General features: G+C 44.0%; 1 protein-coding gene across 1 annotated transcript; it reads left to right on the top strand.

Moving 5' to 3' along the window:
• Nucleotides 1–457: 457 nt before the first annotated feature.
• On the top strand, nt 458–2,027 carry LOC123447820 (shewanella-like protein phosphatase 2). The gene has a single exon (XM_045124505.1). It carries the CDS (start codon nt 512–514, stop codon nt 1,760–1,762), a length of 1,251 nt encoding a protein of 416 aa, XP_044980440.1. The 5' UTR covers nt 458–511; the 3' UTR covers nt 1,763–2,027.
• Nucleotides 2,028–17,054: the final 15,027 nt, after the last annotated feature.

Raw genomic sequence — 17,054 nt, 5'->3', positions numbered from 1 at the left:
GCCGCTCGAGCCGCCGCGTTGATCCGATCCGGAGGCTGCGCGAGTGGTTTGCGGGTTGAATAGGCAAAACTGCAGGGGTGTTTGTGTAAGAACGAAATGACAGAAAACGGTTCGTTGTGACTTAAAATTGGACTGCGGGTTTATTAACAGAAAACGAAAGGGCCTTTTTGTAAAAATGCCATGACGGACGACCAGAAACCCTATTTGCTTTATTATTAGAGAGAGATAAGACGTTTTACCATAATAACATAATTAAACTGTAGAAATATTTTACATTGTGGGATCGAGGAGGTAGTAGATATTTTGACAATTTTTTAGAGTATAAAATATTTTGGCAAGAAAAAGAAGGGAGAGTATTTGCACGGTTTTTTATTTGCGCCTTTGACTGCCAATCATCTCGTCTCCAAAGCTGTACATATAAGAGCAGCGGGCGGCGGCCCCAACACAGACATCTCGGCTATCTTCCAGCCCCCGCTTCGCAGCCCACACCCAAACCAAACAGGAGCCCAAGATGGCCCCCGCATCCCCCGACGTCCCCACTTGCGGCGGCCTCCCCGCCGTCGTCTCCGCCTTCGCCGACGCCTTCGTCGACCACGCCGTCTCCGGCATCTTCTTCCCCACCAACCCGCCTCCTCCTCCTCCCCCCACCCCCGCCACCTTCCTCCCCTCCCCATCCCGCCTCGTCGCCATCGGCGACCTCCACGGCGACCTCCCCAAGTCCCTCACCGCCCTCCGCCTCGCCGGCCTCCTGCCTTCCGCAAACAGCCCCGGCTCCAGCGCCAGCGCCACCTCCACCTCCTGGTCCGCCGGCCCCACCCTCGCCGTCCAGCTCGGCGACATCATGGATCGCGGCGGCGACGAGCTCCGCCTCCTCTACTTCCTCCGTCGCCTCAGCATCTCCGCCGCCGCGCAGGGCGGTGCGCTCCTCCCGATCCTCGGCAACCACGAGGTCATGAACGTGTCCGGCGACTTCCGCTTCGTCACGCCTCAGGGCCTGCAGGAGTTCTCCGGCTGGGCTGGCTGGTACCGAGCTGGCCTTGCCATCAAGCGCCGCTGTGGCGGGCTCGAGCAGCCCAAGAACCCCTTCCTCGGTGTCCCCAAGGCCTTCCCCGGCATCAGGCGGGAGTTTTGGGACGGCATCCGATCCCGCCTCGCCGCGCTCCGCCCTGACGGCCCCATCGCGCGGAGGTTCTTGGCTGACCTGCCCACCGTCCTTGTAGTGGGCGACTCGGTGTTCGTCCATGGCGGCCTTCTTGAGGCCAATGTCGAGTATGGCCTGGAGAGGATCAACGCGGAGGTCAGCGACTGGATCCGGGGTGAGCGTGGGGACAATGCCAGGGCGCCAGAGTATCTGTGCGGCCGAGACGCTGTAGTGTGGCTCAGGAGGTTCTCTGAAGGCTTCAATTGCGACTGCCAGAGACTTCAGGGCGTTCTTGGGATGATCCCTGGAGCAAAGAGGATGGTGATGGGGCACACGATACAGAGCGAGGGAATCAATGCAGTTTGCGGGGCACAGGCCGTCAGGGTGGATGTTGGTTTGTCGAGGGGATGTGGTAATGGGCTGCCGGAGGTGCTCGAGATCAATGGTGGTGGATCAGAGGTGAGGGTGATCACAACAGATCCAACAGAGGCCTGGCAGTACCGGAAGCAGAAGCCGGAGAAATCTGCCACGACATTGGAGAAGAAAGGGGAGGTAAAGGATGGACTTGCATTGTTGGTAAGGGAGAGCAATGTATTGAAAGGTGTAGAAGCTAAGGCTTAGTTTAGGGGTAACTTGAGGACAGAGATTATTTTGCCAACTCTTAGTTCAATTGAATTAACATGCATAACTGGGCGTAACTCCGGTTAGAGGTGGGAGGCATCAGTTGAAGGTAATGTTGGTTGATTCAATATGGTTATCCACGGTAGAAAGGAAAGCAACCTTGATTTATCAATTCCCCTTATTTACAAGGGTGTGCTAATCCGATTGCAGATTGCTGATGTATACAATTATTGGCCATTGTCTGAAATGTTCTGTTTAGTGTTTAGTCGTGTTTGTGTTGTCAATAATTTATATGCTGCCGTGGGTGTTGATGATAATGAACAGCTTGGATCTATCTGGGCCTGGGATAATAATTGTGGCACTGTGCTGTCAATAGTGTTGTGTGCAAAACCATCAGCTGATCACTAACCCTGGCAAAAATATCAAGAATTTCATCGAGCAGCCATGTTTACAGTGTTTCAAACCTAAATTGTGGTGAGGCCTATCTCACTCAGCTTACTCTTCCAACTCCTGAATTGAAGCCTGTGATTCTTGTCATGTATCTCAAGGATTCAACGGTTCATCCATTTTGTTTTATCTTTTTCCAACACCAGAAGCATTTTTCGGTTAGGCAAACAGTAAAATTGCTGATTGGTGATGGTAGAAACCAAACACCAAATATTGCCAGCATGAGCAAGAGGCCAGCTGAAAAGGGGGGAACTGAAGTTGTTAGGTAAGTACGAGAACATCGTGGAAATGGTCCTCCACTGTCTCAGCTAGTGAGTTCCGTCACGACAACGGTAAGTTTATGACCAGACGAGAGAAGTTAGTGGGCATCAGAAATTTGTACGTAAGTGAGAGTTGCCTCATGGAGGTTGAATCCAGTGCATCATGCATAATATTTTGCTATATTCATAAACACATTGACCCGACTCTAGATTCTTGATTGATCTGCAAGCATGATACATGCCCATTCATTTTTTAGTTTATTGTTCAGCATCGCTCCAGGCTCCTCATCAATGCTGTTTGATGTGGTATAATACTGTATATCCTAGTCAGACAATTATATTTTCTACCACCAGATAGGAGGCAATGCTAACAGAAAATTAAGAGCATCATCCCCAAATATGAATATCATCTGAGTGCATACTTAACATATCCTAAGTTGGCAGCCTGTATCACATGCATAGCCTATCAATTTCATGAGCAAGAAGATTCCATGTTTGTCTATTCACAGCCATGTCCCCTTGTGATGACAAGGAAAGGGATGAGCTGATTAGTATGCCCATTGGAACAGCAATTTGACAGACAAAAGTTATTTGGAGTTTGGTTTGCATCTGTAGCCTCCCAGTTTTTCCACAAGTTTTCTTGTTGAATTGGTCTATATGTTCGCTCCTCTCTTGCGTTATATTTTCCACGTTTCTTCCAGCAATTTTCTCATGTGCTTCACACATTCTGATGTTTACACCTCCCTGTCCCTCAAGGCAGTTCTTGGTGATATGGACACATGGCTCTATCCACTTGTTTGTAGGCTTGTGCTCGCACACCGATTTCTCCACTTCCTTCATATTTGCGGCGCATAATCCAAATTGTGTCGTGGTTAACATGGTGGACTTGGTCTCTAGTGTTGTTTGATAGTGGTGAATGGTGACTGTCAAATTTTACTTTTCAACTTATCTCGGCAAAAGTATTGCTGCATTTTGTGGCTTCCTGTCAATCTTGATATATTTGAACCCTGGAGCTTGCAGAATTTTTTTAAATTCCTCTCTTTTTGAAATGGTGGAAAAGATCACGGTCCTTCTCGTTTTCTTGTTGGTAATTAGGCTTTCTGTAAGCATCAACAACTTACAAAATCCATTTACTGCTCTGGGTTGTAGATTTAAGGAAGAGGGCCATAGGTGCATTCTGTTCAACCTCCATAGTCAAATCAAAATTGAATGTCTTCTTCCAAAAAGAAAAAAAGTAGGCCAGATCTATGAAAAGATCGCTGGAAAATCATTTTATCAAGGAAATTTGGACCTGCGGGTCAACGAATGCTTACAGGACAACCTAACTTGGTGATTTCATCTTTTCCAAGAGGCAAAAGTTAGCTTCTATTTTGCCTTCTACTCTTTCTTGGTGCATGTTTTTTTATTGTGGAAAGGTTTACATTATATTTGGCGCATTGGATTGGGCTAAGTGTTGTACGATTCCATTTTGTTCATTGGTGCTCCCACCGGTCCTTTTTCACCTCGCATATAAGATTTAAGATTTGTCCGAAGTCAAACTTTGACCAAATTTATATACCAAAATATCTACATCTACGATATTACAGTTATACACTATGAAAATTGAATTCATGACACATCTAATGATGTTGATATTGTATTGTGAATGTTGAATTTTTATTATAAAGTTGGCTAAACTTTACTTCAGACAAATCTTATATGCAGACTAAAGCTGGAGGGAGTATTGATATTTTTTTTTTGCATGTATCATTTATATAAAGATCATCGTACAAGTTACATAGACACTGACCTGGCAACACTAAAACCGAAAAGAACATAATGCTAGCCTTTACACGATACAATCAAGACCCAAGAGTCCTCTGAGCTTGACACTAACGCTCGTCACCTACCTCTGGCACCACCTAAAAATTCATCGAAGAGAAAAAATGACGGATCACCTCCTCATTCGAGCTCGACACGGCTCCATCTGTGATATACAGTTTTACGGACCTTCAAGTTGGCTCATCAAAGGCGAAGCGATTGCGGTTGAACGAACCAGACATGGGCAACATCTCAAACACATCATCAAACTCCAGATCTGCCATCCCCGCACGACTAAGACGTCGGAAAAGGAAACCATAATTGCATGCCACGAACCATGAACCCATTACACAATCCACCATCTTCCAGATGCCGCCGATGCAGACCATAATTTGTATCCGCTCCTGGACTACCTTCCAAGCTCCACGTAGGCGCTAGAGAAAACGCCGGCAACGCCGGCTCCCGAGGACACAAGTCCATCATGAGGATATTGTCTCCACCATTCTAGCGTTGTTTGGACAAATTGGTTTCCAAATCCTACCCAAACATGGATCACCTCGTCATGGAAGGATTTCAAGATTCTTTATTTAGGGTCGCCATCATCATCACCGAAGCCAAGGCGATGAACAACCTAAAAGACTAAGCAACTAATGCCTAAATGATCCACCCGCGTGGATCCGACGACCCCCCTCCCACCGACGACCGATGTCATGGGCGCAGGGGAGACACTAAAACACTAAAGGACGGCGGTGGGAGAAAGCTCCCTGGCAGCTAGGGGTTGAGATCGCCGTTGGAAGAAAGAAAACCTCTCGTTGGTTAATTTCACATTGATCATTTGTATGGTGTTGTGGTATTGGTAAACTATGTGTTCCATAAGCCACGAGAAAAGGAAAAAACTACAGTTCCATGGGAGTATTGTTTGAGCACTCGCATAAACACATGCTGATTGTAACCCGGTTATGATCGGGCCTGAAGCCCCTGAACAACCGCACACATGGACACGAACCAACCAGTGGTTGGATGCTTAGGAGGACAGTGGTATTGATACGTCCGTTTTGCATCATATTTTCCTACTGTTATTTATTATGTTTTGAGTCACATTACCTTTTATTATACAATTCTAAATGTCTTTTCTCTCTGAAAATGCAAGATACATCAAAAGAGGGAGATTACCGGCAGCTGGAATTCTGGCGAAAAATAGCTACAAGAGAGATAACAATTCTCTGAAGCTCCAAATGACGTGAAAAATTATGGAGTTTTATTTTGGAATGTATTAAAATATACTAAAAGAAAAAAGCACCCGTGACGAGCCTTGGTGGGGCCACAAGCCCTTGGGGCGTGCCCCTCTAAGGGCGCGCCACCGAGGCTTGTGGGCCCCATGTTGGCCCTCCGGCGGTGATCTTCTCCTATATGAAGTGTTTTACCCTAGAAAAAGTCAAGAGAATACTCTCAAGACTCATCGCCACCGACTCGAGGCGGAACCTGGGCAGGAGTGATACGTCCATTTTGCACCATGACTTCCTACTGTTATTTATATTGTTTTTGGTCATTATTCCACCTCGTGATGCAATTCTAATGCCCTTTCTCTCTTAATTTGCAAGATTTACATGGAGAGGGAGATTACCGGCAACTGGAATTATGGACCTGAAAAAGCTACAATGGAGATACCTATTCTACAGAACTCTAATTGACCTGAAACTTCATGGAGATTTTTTATGGAATATATAAAAAATACTAGAGCAAATAAATACCAGAGGGCGGCCACCACCTGCCTACAAGGCAACAGGGCATGGCCACCCCCCACGCATGCTCTGTTGCCTTATGGGTCCCATAGGTGGCCTCTGATGCCCATCTTGTGCTATATAGGGGTTTTGAACTAAAAAAATAGAGAAGACTTTCGGGACCGAGCGCCTCCATCTCGAGGCGGAACATGGGAAAGAGCACTTTTGCTCTCCAGTGGAGCGATTCTGCCAAGGAAATTTCCCTCCGGAAGGGGGAAATCAAAGCCATCATCATCACCAACGCTTTCTCCATCGTGGGAGGACCAATCTTGAACATCATCTTCAGCAGCACCATCTCATCTCAAACCCTAGTTCATATCTTGTATTCAATCATTGTCCCAAAACCTCAGACTGGTACATGTGGGTTGCTAGTAGTGTTGATTACATCTTCTAGTTGATGCTAGTTGGTTTATTTGGTGGAAGATTATATGTTCATATCCTTAATGATATTCAATACCACTCTGATCTTGAACGTGAATATGATTTGTGAGTAGTTACTTTTGTTCTTGAGGACATGAGAGAAGTCCAGTTATAACTAATTATGTGAAGTTTGTATTCGTTTGATATTTTGATGATATGTATGTTGTTGCTTCCTTTAGTGGTGTCATGTGAACATCGACTAGATGACACTTCACCATATTTGGGACTAAGTGAAGGCATTGTGGAGTAATAAGTAGATGATGGGGTGCTAGAGTGGACAGAAGCTTAAACCACAGTTTATGCGTTATTCCATAAGAGGCTGATTTGAGTCCACATATTTCATGCTATGGTTAGATTTATCTTAATTCTTCTTTTGTAGTTGTGGATGCTTGCAAGAGGCGGTAATCATAAGTGGGTTGCTTGTTCAAGTAAGAACATCGCCCAAGCATCAGTCCACCCACATATAAAATTATCAAAGTAGCAAAAGTGAATCAACTAAACATGATGATTGTGACTAGATGACAATTACCATGTGTCCTCGAGAGCACTTTGCTTTATGTGAGGGAACTTTCCGGCTTGTCCTTTGCTATAAAAAGGATTGGGAAACATTGCTGCACATTTGCTACTATTGTTACTTGTTACAAATTATCTTGCTACAAAACTATCTACCACTTTTACTTACAACACTTGAAAGAATACCTTGCCAAAAACCGCTTGTCATTTACTTCTGCTCCTCGTTGGGTTGGACACTCTTACTTATCGAAAGGACTATGATTGACACCCTATACTTGTGGGTCATTAATACTCTTTCCTGGACTCGTTGCCTCGCGGTGAAGCGCCTTTGGTAAGTGTAATTTGATAAGGGAACATTTTCTGCTACATGCTGATATTTACTGTTGCTTGTTACTATGGAGGACAATCCTTTGAGGGGATTGCTTGGGGTATATTCACCTCAACCAGAAGTGGCAAAAGCCACTCCTCAACCTACTGAAAATATTTACTATGGAATTCCTTCGGGTATGTTAAGAGAAACTGTTAGCCAATCTTATGTAGGAGATGGAACAACTCATCCTCATTTGCACTTGATATATATAGATGAAATTTGTGGATTATTTAAGCTTGCAGGTTTATCCGAGGATGTAGTTAAGAAGAAGCTATTCCCTTTATCTTTGGAGGAAAATGCATTAATATGGTACATGCTATTGGATGATGTCGGGACATGGGATTGGAATCGACTGAAGCTGGAATTTCACCAGAAGTTTTATCATATGCATGTAGTTCATCATGATCATAATTATGTATAAAATGTTTGTCCTCGCGAAGGAGAAAGTATTGCTCAAGCTTGGGGGAGGCTTAATTCTATGATGCACACATGCCCCAATCACAAACTATTAAGAGAAATAATTATACAAAACTTTTATGCTTGGCTTTATCATGATAATCAATCAATGCTCAATATTTCTTCTATTGGTTCCTTTATGAAGAGGACTATTGGATTCGGGTGGGATCTTCTCGAAATAATTAAATGCAACTTTGAAGATTGGGAAATCGACAAAGGTAAGGAGCCAGGTATAAATCTTAAATTTGATTGTGTTAATCTTTTATGGAAAATGAAGCTTTTCATAACTTTAGTATAAAATATGGACTTGGTTCTGAGATAGTAGCTACTTTCTGTCAATCATTTTCTACTCATGTTGATCTCTCTAAGGATAAGTGGTTTAAATTTGATCCACCCATGAAGAAATTTATGAGGAACGCACTAAAGATAAATAAGAATAATTATCTATAATGTTGATCCAGTTGTGCCTACTACTTATATGGAGAAACCACCTTTCCCAATTAGGATTAAGAAACATGCTAAAGTTGCAACACGGGTTAATATTAGTAATATCAAAACAGATAAACCCTGTGAACAAATAAAGGTAGAACCTAAAGTTCCAATGGTTAAAGACTTACTAATTTTGATAAAGCATGTTATATACTTCTATGATGAAGCATCTCGTATTGCTAAACATGATCGTAAAGATACATATAAATTTGTTGTTGGCATGCATGTTGTCTCTGTTAAGATTGGAGACCATTGTTATCATGCCTTATGTGATATGGGTACTAGTGTTAGTGTCATTCCCTTTACACATTATCAAGAAATTAGGCATGACATTTCACGTGTTGAGTTAGAAGATCTTGATGCTACTATTAAGCTTGCAAATAGAGAGGATATTTCACCGCTTGGGATTATGAGAGATGTTGAAGTCTTGTGTGATAAAATCAAATATCCTACTGACTTCCTAGTTCTTGGATCATTACAGGATAATTTATGTCCCATTATTTTTGGTAGACCTTTCCTAGATACTGTTAATGCCAAAATTGATTGCAATAGGGAAACAGTTAGTGTTAACTTTGGTGATATGTCTCATGAATTTACTTTCTCCAAGTTTAGTAGACAACCACATGATAAAGAATTACCTAGCAAGGATGAAATCATTGGTCTTGCTTCTATGGATGTGCCTGATGTCTACTACACAACCTTCTTCTTGTAGACTCGTGTTGGGACTCCAAGCGCAGAGTTCTGTAGGACAATAGCAAGTTTCCTTCAAGTGGATGACCTAAGGTTTATCAATCCATGGGAGGCGTAGGATGAAGATGGTCTCTCTCAAGCAAAACCCTGCAATCAAATAACAAAGAGTCTCTTGTGTCCCCAACACACTCAATACAATGGTAAATTGTATGGGTGCACTAGTTCGGCGAAGAGATGGTGACACAAGTGTAATATGGATGGTAGATATAGATTTTTGTAATCTGAAAATATAAAAACAGCAAGGTAACAAATAGTAAACAGCGAGCAAAACATTATATAAATGCTTGGAAACAAGGCCTAGGGTCCATACTTTCACTAGTGCAAGTTCTCTCGACAATACTAACATAGTTGAATCATATATAAATCCCTCACGTGCGACAAAGAGTTCACTCCAAATTCACAAATAGCGGAGAAAAAACAAAGAAATTATTGTAGGGTACGAAACCACCTCAAAGTTATATTTTCTGATCAATCTTATGAGCTATCTCTATAAGTGTCACGAACAGCCCTAGAGTTCGTAACTAAATAACACCTTAAGATACACACCGACAAAAACCCTAATGTCACCTAGATACTCCAATGTCACCACAAGTACACATGGGCTTGATTATACGATATGCATCACACAATTTCAGATTCATCATGTTCAATCCAACACAAAGAACTTCAAAGAGTACCCCAAAGTTTCTACTGGAGAGTCAAGACGACAACATGTGCCAACCCCTATGCATAGATTCCCAAGGTCACGGAACCCGCAAGTTGATCACCAAAACATACATCAAGTGGATCAATAGAACATCCCATTGTCACCACGGATATCCCATCACAAGACATACATCAAGTGTTCTCAAATCCTTAAAGACTCAATCCGATAAGAAAACTTCAAAGGGAAAACTCAATTCATCACAAGAACATAGAGAGGGGAAAAATCCATATGATTCATCTATATTAATAAAGCTCGCGATACATCAAGATCGTGCCATCTCAAGAATACGAGAGAGAGAGAGAGAGAGAGAGAGATCAAACACATAGCTACTCGTACATTCCCTCAGCCCCGAGGGTGAACTACTCCCTCCTCGTCATGGAGACCGTCGAGATGATGAAGATGGCCTCCGGTGATGGTTTCCCCCTCCGGCAAGGTGCCGGAATGGGCTCCCGATTGGTTTTTCGTGGCTGTGGAGGCTTGCGGTGGCAAAACTCCCGATCTAGGTTTCTTTCTGGTTTTTTTGGATTTATAGAAATACTTGGCGTTGGAATCATGTCAAGGGGGTGCTCGAGGAGTCCACAACGCGACCGCGCCTAGCAGGCTTGTGGCCTCCTCATCCACTTCCTAGCCCAGCTCTTCGCTCTAGTATTTTTGATATTTTCCAAAAATATTCTCCATATATTTTTGTTGGGGAACGTCGCATGGGAAACAAACATTTTCCTACGCACACGCAAGACCTATCATGGTGATGTTCATCTACGAGAGGAGATTTCCGATCTACGTACCCTTGTAGATCGCACAGCAGAAGCGTTAAGAAACACGGTTGATGTATTGGAATGTCCTCACGTCCCTCGATCCGCCCCGCAAACCATCCCATGAACCGTCCCGCGATCCGTCCCACGACCCGCTCCGATATAGTGCCGAACGGACGACACCACCGCGTTCAGCACACGTACAGCTCGACGATGATCTCGGCCTTCTTGATCCAGCAAGAGAGACGGAGAGGTAGATGAGTTATCCGGCAGCGTGACGGCGCTCCGGAGGATGGTGGTGATCTATCTCAGCAGGGCTCCACCCGAGCTCCGCAGAAATACGATCTAGAGGAAAAACCGTGGAGGTATGTGGTCGAGCTGCCGTGGCAAAAGTTGTCTCAACTCAGCCCTAATACCTCAGTATATATAGGAGGGAGGGGGAGGGACCTCCCTTGAGCCTCAAGGAGCCCCAAGGGGTTGTACGAAGTGGGGGGAGGAGGATTCCTCCTCCAATCCTAGTCCAACTAGGATTGGAAGGTGGAGTCCTTCTCTATTTTCCCACTCCCCCTTTTTTTCTCTTTGATTTTCTTTCTCTCATGCGCAGGGGCCTTCTTGGGCTTGCCCACCAGCCCACTAAGGGCTGGTGCGGCACCCCTAAGGCCTATGGGCTTCCCCGGGGTGGGCTGCCCCCCGGTGAACATCCGGAACCCATTCGTCACTCCCGGTAATGCCGAAAAACTTTCCGGTAATCAAATGAGGTCATCCTATATATCAATCTTCGTCTCCGGACCATTCCGGAAACCCTCGTGACGTCCGTGATCTCATCCGAGACTCCGAACAACATTCCATAACCAACCATATAACACAAATACGCATAAAACAACGCCGAACCTTAAGTGTGCAGACCATGCGGGTTCGAGAACTATGTAGACATCACCCGAGGGACTCCTCGGTCAATATCCAATAGCGGGACCTGGATGCCCATATTGGATCCTACATATTCTACGAAGATCTTATCGTTTGAACCTCAGTGCCAATGATTCATATAACCCCGTATGTCATTCCCTTTGTCCTTCGGTATGTTACTTGCCCGAGATTCGATCGTGAGTATCCGCATACCTATTTCAATATCGTTTACCGGCAAGTCTCTTTACTCGTTCCGTAATACAAGATCCCGTGACTTACACTAAGTCACATTGCTTGCAAGGCTTGTGTGTGATGTTGTATTACCGAGTGGGCCCCGAGATACCTCTCCGTCACACGGAGTGACAAATCACAGTCTTGATCCATACTAAATCAACGGACACCTTCGGAGATACATGTAGAGCATCTTTATAGTCACCCAGTTACGTTGCGACGTTTGATACACATAAAGCATTCCTCTGGTGTCAGGGAGTTATATGAGCGCATGATCATAGGAATAAATACTTGACACGCAGAAAACAGTAGCAACAAAATGACACGATCAACATGCTACGTCTATTAGTTTGGGTCTAGTCCATCACATGATTCACCCAATGATGTGATCCAGTTATCAAGCAACAACACCTTGTACATAGTCAGAAGACCCTGACTATCCTTGATAAATTGGCTAGCCAACTAGAGGCTTGCTAGGGACAGTGTTTTGTCTATGTATACACACATGTATCTAAGTCTTTATTCAATACAATTATAGCATGGATAATAAACGATTATCTTGATACAGGAATTATAATAATAACTTATTTATCATTTCCTCTAGGGCATAATTCCAACAGTCTCCCACTTGCACTAGAGTCAATAATCTAGCCCTCACATCGCCATGCGAATTACATTGTAATAAATGTAACAGCCATACAGTTCTAGTGTTTATCATGCTTTGCCCGTGGAAGAGGTTTAGTCAGCGGGTCTGCCACATTCAGATCCGTGTGCACTTTGCATATATTTACGTCCTCCCTTCGACGTAGTCGTGGATGAGGTTGAAGCGTCGTTTGATGTGTCTGGTCTTCTTGTGAAACTGTGGTTCCTTTGCTAAAGCAATGGCACCCGTGTTGTCACAAAACAGGGTTATTGGATTTAGTGCGCTCGGCACCACTCCAAGATCCGTCATCAAGTGCTTCATCCAGACACCCTCCTTAGCTGCCTCCGAGGCAGCCATGTACTCCGCTTCACATGTAGAATCAGCTATGACGCTTTGCTTGGAACTGCACCAGCTCACCGCACCCCCATTAAGAATAAATATGTATCCGGTCTGCGACTTAGAGTCATCCGGATCTATGTCAAAGCTTGCATCGACGTAACCTTTTATGGCGAGCTCTTCATCACCTCCATACACGAGAAACATCTCCTTAGTCCTTTTCAGGTACTTCAGGATATTCTTGACCGCCGTCCAGTGATCCACTCCGGATTACTCTGGAACCTGCCTGCCATACTTATGGCCAGGCTAACGTCCGGTCTAGTGCACAACATTGCATACATGATAGAACCTATGGCTGAAGCATAGGAGACGGTGCTCATATGCTCTCTATATTTATCAGTTGCTGGGCATTGAGTCTTACTCAATCTCGTACCTTGTAAAACTGGCAAGAACCCCTTCTTGGACTGTTCCATTTTGAACCTCTTCAAAACTTTATCAAGGTATGTACTTTGTGAAAGTCCTATCAGGCATTTCGATCTATCCCTATAGATCTTAATGCCTAGAATGTAAGCTACTTCTCCTAGGTCCTTCATAGAGAAACTTTTATTCAAGTAATCCTTTATGCTCTCCAAAAACTCCACGTTGTTTCCAATCAGCAATATGTCATCCACATATAATATTTGAAATGCCACAGAGCTCCCACTCACTTTCTTGTAAATACATGATTCTCCAACCACTTGTATAAACCCAAATGCTTTGATCACGTCATCAAAACGTTTATTCCAACTCCGAGATGCTTGCACCAGTCCATAAATGGATCGCTGGAGTTTGCACACTTTGTTAGCATTTTTAGGATCGACAAAACCTTCGGGCTGCATCATATACAACTCTTCCTTAAGGAAACCGTGAAGGAACGCCGTTTTGACATCCATCTACCAGATTTCATACATGAGTCGGACGGACTTAAGAATCGCTACGGGTGAGAATGTCTCATCGTAGTCAATCCCTTGAACTTGTGAAAAACCCTTTGCCACAAGTCAAGCTTTATAAACGGTCACATTACCGTCAGCGTCCGTCTTCTTCTTAAAGATCCATTTGTTCTGCTCAGCCTTGCGGCCTTCAGGTAATACTTCCAAAGTCCACACTTTGTTTTCATACATGGATCCTATCTCGGACTTCATGGCCTCCAGCCATTTGTTGGAATCCGGGCCCACCATTGCTTCTTCATAATTCGCAGGCTCATTATTGTCTAACAACATAATTGATAAGACGGGATTACCGTACCACTCTGGAGTAGTACGTGGTCTCGTCGACCTGCGAGGTTCGACATGAACTTGATCCAGAGTTTCATGATCATCATCATTAACTTCCTCCTCAACCGGTGTCGCAACGGCAGGGGTTTCCCCTTGCCCCGCGCCACCATCCAGAGGGATGAGAGGTTCGACAACCTCATCAAGTTCTATCTTCCTCCCACTCAATTCTCTCGAGAAAAACTCCTTCTCGAGAAATGCTTTATTCTTAGCAACAAACATTTTGCCCTCAGATTTGAGATAGAAGGTATACCCAACTGTCTCTTTTGGGTAACCTATGAAGACGCACTTTTCCGCTTTGGGTTCCAGCTTTTCAGGCTGAAGCTTTTTGACATAAGCATCACATCCCCAAACTTTAAGAAACGACAACTTTGGTCTTTTGCCATACCACAGTTCGTATGGTGTTATCTCAACGGATTTTGATGGTGCCCTATTTAAAGTGAATGCAGCTGTTTCTAATGCATAACCCCAAAACAATAACGGCAAATCGGTAAGAGACATCATAGATCGCACCATCTCTAGTAAAGTACGATTACGACGTTCGGACACACCATTACGCTGTGGTGTTCGAGGCGGTATCAACTGTGAAACAATTCCACATTGTCTTAAGTGAGCACCAAACTCGAAACTCAGATATTCACCCCCACGATCAGACCGTAGGAACTTGATCTTCTTGTTACGATGATTTTCAACTTCACTCTGAAATTGCTTGAACTTTTCAAATGTTTCAGACTTGTGCTTCATTAAGTAGACATTACCATATCTACTCAAATCGTCCGTGAAGGTGAGAAAATAACGATATCCGCCGCGTGCCTCCACACTCATCGGACCACACACATCGGTATGTATGATTTCCAACAAGTCACTTGCACGCTCCATTGTTCCGGAGAACGGAGTTTTAGTCATCTTGCCCATGAGGCATGGTTCGTACGTTTCAAGTTAATCAAAGTCAAGTGACTCCAAAAGTCCATCGGAATGGAGTTTCTTAATGCGCTTTACACCAATATGACCTAAGCGGCAGTGCCATAAAAACATGGCGCTATCATTGTTAACTCTAACTCTTTTGGTCTCAATGTTATGTATATGTGTATTATTACTATCAAGATTCAATATGAACAATCCTCTCAGATTGGGTGTATGACCATAAAAGATATTACTCATAGAAATAGAACAACCATTATTCTCTGACTTAAACGAGTAACTGTCTCGCAATAAACAAGATCCAGATATAATGTTCATGCTTAACGCAGGCACTAAATAACAATTATTTAAGTTCATAACTAATCCTGATGGTAACTGAAGTGAAACTGTGCCGACGGCGATTGCATCAACCTTGGAACCATTTCCCACGCGCATCGTGACTTCATCCTTCGCCAGCCTTTGCTTATTCCGCAGTTCCTGTTTCGAGTTGCAAATATGAGCAACAGAACCGGTATCGAATACACACGCACTAATACGAGAGCTGGTTAAGTACACATCAATAAAATGTATATCAAATATACCTGATTTTTCTTTTACCACCTTCTTATCAGCCAGATACTTGGGGCAGTTGCGCTTCCAGTGACCCATACCCTTGCAATAAGAGCACTCCGTTTCAGGCTTAGGTCCATCTTTGGGTTTCTTCGTCGGATTGGCAACAGTCTTGCCGCTCTTCTTCGAACTACCCTTCTTTCCTTTGCCGTTTCTCTTGAAACTAGTGGTCTTATTCACCATCAACACTTGATGCTCTTTACGGAGTTCTGACTCTGCGACTTTCAGCATCGCGAACAACTCGCCGGGTGACTTGTTCATCCCTTGCATGTTGTAGTTCAACACAAAGCCCTTATAGCTTGGCGGCAGTGATTGAAGAATTCTGTCAGTGATAGCCTCTTGTGGGAGTTCAATCCCCAGCTCAGCTAGACGGTTTGAGTACCCAGACATTTTGAGGACATGTTCACTGACAAACGAATTCTCCTCCATCTTGCAAGCATAGAATTTATCGGAGGTCTCATACCTCTCGATCCGGGCGTTCTTCTGAAAGATAAACTTCAACTCCTGGAACATCTCATATGCTCCATGACGCTCAAAGCGACGTTGAAGTCCCGGCTCTAAGCCATACAAGACTGCACATTGAACTACTGAGTAGTCCTCCTTACGTGTTAACCAAGCGTTCATAACATCTTGGTCAGCCGTAGCGGGTGGTTCATCTCCTAGCGCAGCATTAAGGACATAATCCTTCTTACCAACTTGTAGGAGCAACTTAAGATTACGAGCCTAGTCTACAAAGTTGCTTCCATCATCTTTCAACTTAGCTTTCTCTAGGAACGTATTAAAATTCAGGGTGACTGTCGCGTGAGCCATGATCTACAACACAAATATATTCAAAGTGGACTTAGACTATGTTCAAGATAATTAGAGTTTAACTTAATCAAATTGCTTGCTAAACTCCCACTCAAAAAGTACATCTCTCTAGTCATTTAAGTGGTTCATGATCCAATCCCACTAGCTCAAGTCCGATCATCACGTGAGTTGAGGATAGTTTCAGTGGTAAGCATCCCTATGCTAATCATATCAGCTATATGATTCATGATCGACCTTTCGGTCTCATGTGTCCCGAGGTCATGTCTTCACATGCTAGGCTCGTCAAGCTTAACCCGAGTGTTCCGCGTGTGCAACTGTTTTGCACCCGTTGTATGTGAACGTTGAGTCTATCACACCCGATCATCACGTGGTGTCTCGAAACGACGAACTATCGCAACGGTGCATAGTCGGGGAGAACACAATTTTGTCTTGAAATTTTAGTGAGATATCACCTCATAATGCTACCGTCGTTCTAAGCAAGATAAGGTGCATAAAGAATTAACATCACATGCAATTCATAAGTGACATGATATGGCCATCATCATGTGCTTCTTGATCTCCATCACCAAAGCACCGGCACGATCTTCTTGTCACCAGCGCCACACCATGATCTCCATCATCATGATCTCCATCAACGTGTCGCCATCGGGGTTGTCGTGCTACTTATGCTATTACTACTAAAGCTACTTCCTAGCAACATAGTAAACGCATATGCAAGCACAAACGTTAGTTTAAAGACAACCCTATGGCTCTTGTCGGTTGCCGTACCATCGACGTGCACG

This window comes from Hordeum vulgare, chromosome 4H (assembly GCF_904849725.1).
Source record: "Hordeum vulgare subsp. vulgare chromosome 4H, MorexV3_pseudomolecules_assembly, whole genome shotgun sequence".
NCBI lineage: Eukaryota > Viridiplantae > Streptophyta > Magnoliopsida > Poales > Poaceae > Hordeum > Hordeum vulgare.
This window is presented reverse-complemented; position numbering and strand designations above follow the sequence as displayed.

What these genes read in the sequence shown, in the direction of transcription:
- LOC123447820 (XM_045124505.1), top strand. Translation starts at nt 512, where the DNA reads ATGGCCCCCGCATCCCCCGACGTCCCCACTTGCGGCGGCCTCCCCGCC.